This window comes from Lytechinus variegatus, chromosome 2 (assembly GCF_018143015.1).
Source record: "Lytechinus variegatus isolate NC3 chromosome 2, Lvar_3.0, whole genome shotgun sequence".
Taxonomy (NCBI): domain Eukaryota; kingdom Metazoa; phylum Echinodermata; class Echinoidea; order Temnopleuroida; family Toxopneustidae; genus Lytechinus; species Lytechinus variegatus.
The window spans coordinates 52,103,492-52,111,478 of NC_054741.1; the positions used below are offsets into that span (position 1 = coordinate 52,103,492).

The following is a 7,987-nucleotide window of genomic DNA, read 5'->3' on the forward strand; positions in this document are numbered from 1 at the left end:
TAAAACAATTGGATTGACAACTGATTAAGTGCATTAATTATTTCCGCACCTTATTTCACTACAATGGAGACACATCATTTACACATTTATGAAAAATGAAACAATTATGATTTCATGTAATAACATAAGAAAAAGGAAAGTGAGGATGTGACATCATCATACTTTTAATTTCGGTCGCCCCCCCCCCCCTTCTAAAAACCCCTTCGTTTACATGATAATTGCCTTCATCGTGTTAAGCCACGGGAAAGGGGGAGGCCATCGAAAATTCGGTGAATGATTTATCATTTTTGAAAAACAAATGCATTGACTCTTTCGTTATGTATCGTTACTTACCTATCGCTTTTATGCCAGTACAGAGAGTTTTTAAGATATATCTCCGTTTGAAGCACCCCACACCTTACTGGCGGGGCAAAAAAAAAAGCAAGGGAAAGAGAAATTAAAGTAAAGGTGAAAAGGGGAAGGAGAGGAAAACAAGAGAATACAATTAAATGAAATAAAGGGCGGGGACTAAGTGGAAAATATTTTCTTAGGTCACTATTGACTTGTTCAGTTAAATAACAATCTGCTCAAGAAGATTACGTGGGGCTTAAACTATCCCGTAGTGTGTCTCGGTATAGACATATTAAAATATACATGTAGATGTTGCCATGTAATGCCTAGAATTCTGATAGTTGTTTTAATCGCATGTACATGTAGTTTAAAAGTCTGGCACAAATAGTATGAACACTCGCTCGAAGGGAAAACATCATATGACTTATTTGAATGCAATACACAGTAAAAAAAATTATACAACACTGTTTACTGTATGAACCTTACAGTAATTGTTTAAACAGTTTAAACAAGTGTTTAAATCTTGAGCAACAAAGCTTAATTATCACTATCTAATTTTCAATAAATTAAACATGATTGTTTAAACGGTTACACAAATACTGTAAGGTTCATTCAGTAAACAGCGTTGTATAAAAATCTTAAACAGCGTTTTTTACCGTGTAAGAATTTCGCAAATTAAACGCTCATTCACCAACCCAACACGCACCTCAATCTATGTCGCATACCCACATCGTTACACCCTCACAAATCAATTGAAAACAAAGTTGTACAATTGGATCCTGGATCCGCCCCTGATGTAATGTTCAACCCCGTGGACCCTCGGCCTCATTAAAAAGTCCAAGATTAACAGGTTTAAAGGAGAGGATTTGAAAGAAAAACAACAAATGGGCACATAGGTTCCGTTAGAAAAGTGTTTTTATTTCTATTTACCTTAGCAAATGCAGCAATAAAATGGAGCAGAAAATTATACTCATATACAATATGATTTATCATATTCTAAATGGTGCAGGACGGTATACACAACTCTGCAACCCTTTTAGGCCTATATAGAAAAATGGTCGATGCTTAGAGATCCATAATCCATATTATCGCGATTTTTTTTTTTAATATATATACCTTAGAAAATGCAGCAATTAAAAAAGAGAGCAGAAAATGATACTCATATACAATATAATTACATATTCTATATGATGCAGGTACAAACAATTCGACAACCTTTTTAGGCCTATATAGAAAAAAATGGTCGATGCTGATAGATACTATCAATATTATCGCCATTTCTTAAAAATACCTTAGCAAATGCAGCAATTAAAAAAGGGAGCAGAAAATTATACCCATATACAATATGATTACATATTTTTATGTGGTGCAGGTATACACAACCACTCGACAATCCTTTTAGGCCTATACAGAAAAAATGGTCGATGCTGATAGATACTATTAATATTATCGCCATTTTTAAAAAAATACCTTAGCAAATGTTATTGTTACATTTTAGTCATGTTGATTAATGGGATCGGGGGTCATCTGTCCGCTCTTTTCTGCTTTTACTCCAGACGAGACGGACTTGATTTTGCTGTGCTTTTCAAGATGGATTTTTAATGCGAATGAGGTGAGTAACCTGCCAAAAAAAAACCGGTTCATGCATGGTGGACATTTTTTGTGACTTTTCGTGCCCGCATTTCTTTGTGGAAAATTTACTGCATGGGTTTATCATAGAACTTGTGAAGAATGCCGAGAATGGATCTCTCGAATTATTTGTGCTTCTTGGTCTACCCAATACATTATATTTTAGAGAGAATATTTTCATTCTCATACAGATGTAAGGCTCTTCATTTTCATTAAAAAAAGAGATAGTGAGTGAGGGAGTCATAGTCACATCATCGACTCACGACAATGAGGTGTACATAATAACGTTTTGTGCGAAATTTATAATGTCATAACTTTCTTATGTTACTTAGACTTTGATGAAACTTTCAGCCATATACTAGTTTGTGAATTTTCTCTTTTGATTCAAATCAACAATTTTCTGGTTTGGACTCGACACTGACGAAACCTGCGTCAAGTTAAAAGGAACCACTATCAGCATATTGTATTCATAGGTATTGTATTCTAATGCCCATTAGTGGACTGTTATACCTGTTCACAAAACAGAACTTCTCTAACGGGCTTGTATAAAGTGACTCCCCCTCCTACCTTTTGGACATTTTACTTAGACAATGGTTTTTGAATTATAGTAGCGTCCCAGTCGTTGTTAAAGAGAATTGACCCATCTTCTTTCCGTTCAGCGCACTTCTCCGATCCCATGTAATTGACCACCTCTCGATACAGCTCCGGCGATGCCGATCCCCGGAGATCGACAGTGTGGCTGAGAAAGTCGACGATGAGTTCCCCGTCGTCGGATCCCTCTTGGAAGCAGCTGGTGATGTCGACGCGTGACGCTTGGCGGGATTCGTCAAACGTGATCCCGAGAGACGAGAGGCTATCTCGTATGTGTGTGGTGCAGAGGTAGCGACTGACGCTGTCTTGGAATCGGGTGAACCGGTCCCAGAGACGCCAAAATCCACTGACATCTACATTCACGTCAAGGGAAAAGATATAAAAGAAACAAATATTAATAAATCAAGTAAGGTTTTGAACCATCTACCAGCTACAGTGGTTACAGTCCAATCACTTGCTGTCTTCCAGAGGGGATGCCCTTCCTGTCATCAGAGGGTCGTCGTCAAAACCTTCTGTAGGTTCCTGGATGCTGTAAGCAATGAGAGCACGGTTTTCACTTGCTTTTCACAATTTCTTATTGTAAATAGAATTCCAACAATATTGTCTGCACCGCTACCTCCTGTCACGTCACATCCAATCCCATTTAACTTTGAAAAGTTGCTTTGTGGATTACTTCTTCAAAGTTTAAGGTTCAAGGGCTTACAGTATACTGAGCGAAACAATAACTTTCCTTATGAAAATTATTGTTATCAATATATAGATCGAAGGGTGTCTTGTGCTACGTTTATTCGGTGCATACTTGCCACTCACATAGGAACTTAAAGGCAGAAAATGGCCAATACTAATTTAGGCTCCACGAGTTCAACAAACATGCTGAGGCATATCTTGAAGAAAGGCAATTACCATTTTCTTTGGGAATATACTGGGATCGCAGCCAACAACATTTGGGGGCTTTAGAATACAAAACGGCCCTTCTACTATTGGTTTCATTGTTTTGTATATTTCTAGACAAAAATGTTAGAATAATCCTCACCTGAAACGACGATTATGAGAAGAATACCGCCCTCCTCAAGGCAATCGTAGAGATACCGTATGGTGTCCTTGTGGTCCTTGGCGTAGTACAGGGAATGTATGGCGCTGATGAAATGGTACTTGCTTGGTTGGTCGCCTACCTGGGCACGGTATTCGTCCATGCCACATTGGCGGAGGTCAAACTCGATGCCTCCCAAGTCGGTCTTTTTGCTTTCTACCAAGGAGCGGTACATCTCAAGTTGCTTCGCGGCAGGTTCGAGAACGACATTACGGACGGATTCGAATCTGGCTTTGACACTTGCCGCCATCGAGCTATCCATTTCACCTACAGGATAAGAGTTGATAAAATGTAACTTGGTTAATAAAATAAAATGTTTACGACAGCTGAAATTACATGCATTTTTGCAACTGACAATGACCGAAATTATTTTCTTTCTAGGTCTCGAAACTCTCAAAAAGCTGGAAGACTTTCGCTAGATGGAAATTTCGGAAACCTAATCAAAGCCCTTCGAATAGATTCCCATTCTTGTCCGTAACTCAAAGAGGAACCCGACCCAAATTAAAGGTTGTTTTAGAGGAAAAAAGAATGATTAGACAGGTAGATAGGTGAAAGTGTGAACAAAAATAGACAAAAACTGGTTGTGAATTTTTTAAGTTTTAAAAATCAGTAATCACTCTATACCTATAAATGGAGACTTCAAGTTGTCAATTTTTTTATAACTATCATATTGATGTAAGGCAAGCATTACATTTTTCTTTCAAAGGATTCACTTAAAACTGTATTTTACTTTCAGGATAACATAATACAATATGCTACGGTTTGCTTACTGTGTTAAATTACGATTACTGCCAAAGGTGAACACGTACTTAAATCCCTAATAATTAAGAACATAACCTAGGGTAAAGTTGTGCCTACCATTTTGTCATAATCATTGGCGGCGGAAGCCGAAAAAATTAGGAGGGGTCAATCTGAAATTTTGTGATGGACACAGGTAAAAAATTTGACCAAAAAAAAATTATATACAACAAAAATTTTAGGGGGGTCCGTGAAGTCCGTCCCTCCCACCTGAAATTTAGGGGGACCTGTCCCCCGCCCCCCCGCATTTGATTATTTACATGGTCTTAGGGATCTCAATTTTAAAACGGCCATAACTTTTTTTATTGCTTGTCGGGTTTTTTCAAAATATTGCACCATTCTGTATTCTCTCCACTCTCACATAACACTTCGGATTCCCATCTTAAAAATCATGAATTAACAATTAAACCCGAAATTCACCTCGATGTTCAAAGAGCAAGTGCTCGAGGGCATAAAAAACAATATCAACACCAGTCGGCTATTCAACGTATACTTGGTGCACAAATGTGCGAACAGTAAAAAAAAGGGAGAGAAAAAGAAGGGTACTTTTGCTGGTTAACATGCAATACGCATGTGACACGTCAACGGTATTTTTTTGTGTGTGTTTGTGTGTGTTTGTAAGAAAAGGAATGCTGCACAATGCAGCAAAATAATTTTTGAGCACGATGATTTACTTTATAAATACGCTGGAAGTGTATGAGGGCTTTACAGGAAGCCGGGTAACGATTTTGCAGTATGGGGGAGGGGCTGAAAACGCATAAAATCACGATTTATTTGTCATCATATTCATGTTTTTTTACGCTTTACATCGTTACTGAAGAGGGTAGTGGCTGAAGCAATTATCCCCACCCCCATGATTCCCCAGCCCCTGCTTTTAATAGTCTATCAGCATTCAGTGCCACCAAACTCAATATTTTTTCAAGCAAATTATTTACAGGTTTTATTGAAATTAACATGAACCTTTTTTTGTCCCACCTCTGTCTCCTTCTTCCTTCCCCTAAAAGGTGTAATATTTCCGGCAGAGGGGAACAACGGTCGAGGGTGGTGTCATATTTCTCTCTCTCTCTCAATTGAAAAACTGGGGGTAATAAAGAGTTGCACGACCCCAACTTTATTTCTTTCTCCCTAATTTTCTTCTCCCCCTTCACTACATGTAAAAACAGAGGGGACAACTGGCCGACTGCCCCCATGCACCGCCGGTAGCCTGCAGACTACAGCGCCGCCCCCGTGACCACGTGGCCCTGGACAGCGGGAGTGCTGGGGTGAAGCACCCCCAAAAAAATTCTTTGGGCCTTGGGGTGCTGCGTGTATTATTCTCAATAAGCTGCACCTCAAGGTATTCTTGAAGTTGTTTTAAGATAAGAAAATGTAACCAAAATTACCTTCATTTTGTAGCGACCCCCTTCTTTTATTTTTTTATTTATTTTTTTTTTTGGGGGGAGGGGGCTTTTCAAATTCACATCAGCACCCCCAACTTATAAAATTGTTCACAGGGCCCTGCGCGGCCTTACCAAATTTTCTTTGCAGTTCATAGTCTGATCATTTTTATACCTTCTTCAATAATACAATGTTAGCTTTACAATAATTGATGGGCAAATAACTTTTGTGCAGACTGACACATTTTTTTTACAAAAAAGCAAACAAACGAAAACAAACGGTGGCACTGTGGCATTGTCTTGCAAAAGTGTAGGTGAGGGTTCGTCTTCAAATCTAATGTCTTTGACCTCTCGTGCAAACAAGTGCTGTTGTGAGAAACAATCTAATCCAGGCCTTAAAATAAAGTAGGTCTAGTTAGTCAGAACTATAGGGTGCAGAAATTTGTATTGATTATGCAGCCCCAACATCCGCGCACCACGTCCTGAAAATGTTCCAAATCGTTCTGCTATCACAACATTTCCACGATATGGAACCCCCCCCCCATAACGCGTACGTTCTATCACCTTCATGTCCACTCCCCAAATCATCTTCACATCTGACATACAAAATCATGTAAATATTTAGCATAAATAATTAGTTATTTCCCTAATTATTTAACGATTCGTGCGTTAATATGAAAAAAAAATCAGAACAGTCTTCATACCCCGAATCATATTTTGACATACACACACTTATACACACACTATTGCCCGGCAATATTGATACCCCACCTCTCTCTCTCTCTCATTTGCTTTCATTATTTCGTATTCAGGGAAGCTGGGTTGATAGCATAAGAAAAAAAATCAATAAATACCCCGGGATAAATAAACTTGCATAGACTGCTGGTCTATTGCAAACAATGTGCAAAAGTTACATTCGCTGGTGATTTTTTGTCTCTCTCTCTCTCTCTTTACCGTCCTCCTCCTCCCCCCCCCCCCCCGAGTTGCTCACCTGATCCACTTCCTATTCCCAGCATGTTAATATTGGTCTCTTGTGGAAAGGTATTGGCCAATCTGTCTCCGATGAGTTGGGGGAACGTATTTTCACCCCATCTCTCCAACACGGCGAACTTCTTCGAGTTTTTGGCGTACGCGTGGAACGACTTCGTGTAGTAGTCCGGATCGTGCATCAACGATTTCAAGTTGGCAGTTTCCATTTTTTGGAGCTTGATCTCTTCCCCTTGAATTCAAATATATTAAATATTATTGACTATTCCGGCAACTGCAATAGTATAAACCATCTGCAATGATATCATTAACTTGAAAGTCGACCCGATATCAGCAAAAATCAGCAACTTTTAAAGCCGTGAGTCGATTGAACGCAAGACGACCTCAAGCACGCAGCGGTATGGTGAAACAAGTACGCCACTACGAATGATTGTAACATGTGGTTCAATCCCAACGAGGCGATGTCAAACGATCGAGGTGCAATAAATGTTGAAATAAAAAAAAACACATAATAGAGGTCACACGGGGATCGAGGGTGATACTCGTTGGACCTTGGAGTCCCTGGTGTTTCAATAGTGATCGACTTCCAAAGACGAACGCTAGTGCTAGTACTATGTACTCTGCTGGGCAAACCCTTCACTCGAGTAAAGGGTTTGAATTGCAGCCTACTCATGCCTTGTGTACTGAAGGTAGGCCCTCTCGCTCGGGTTTTGTATGTGCTAGTCTTTGCGTGGAGACACCTGTTGATCAAAGTTTCAATGAGGGTCTATGCCCCATGCCATGGGCTATGCCTGCAGACTAAGCACTATGTACGAGTAGATTTCGCTCGTGTCTGTTTGAATGTCTTGAATTAGGAATTCACGCGGTAATCCGTTTTGTTGACGATCAGCCACGTATAAATTATTTTGTTATAAACCGTGCGATAATTACAGTAGTCGATCATGGTAGTCAGTGGATCTTTGTTGAAACCGTTAGTTTAAACTGGGCGTTGTGGCGAAGTTCCAAATTGATGCAGAGGTTCGAGCCCTGGTCACCTCTTTAGGATCGTGACGTTAAAGGTCGGTCCAGACGGAAATAATCATATCTGATTCATACACGTCTGACAAAACTCAAATACACACACACAATAAAAAAGCATTATTTCAGAGACACAACACTTTCTTGTTTCTTAATTGACTACCATTTT

General features: G+C 39.4%; 1 protein-coding gene across 1 annotated transcript; it reads right to left on the reverse strand.

The window, feature by feature from the left end:
• Positions 1–1,227: 1,227 nt before the first annotated feature.
• Positions 1,228–7,502, reverse strand: LOC121408329 (histamine N-methyltransferase B-like). The gene is made up of 3 exons (XM_041599756.1): positions 6,806–7,502; positions 3,584–3,907; positions 1,228–2,903 (listed from the first exon to the last, which is right to left on the reverse strand). Exons 1-3 carry the CDS (start codon positions 7,008–7,010, stop codon positions 2,539–2,541), a joined length of 894 nt encoding a protein of 297 aa, XP_041455690.1. The 5' UTR covers positions 7,011–7,502; the 3' UTR covers positions 1,228–2,538.
• Between the last annotated feature and the right edge of the window lie 485 nt (positions 7,503–7,987).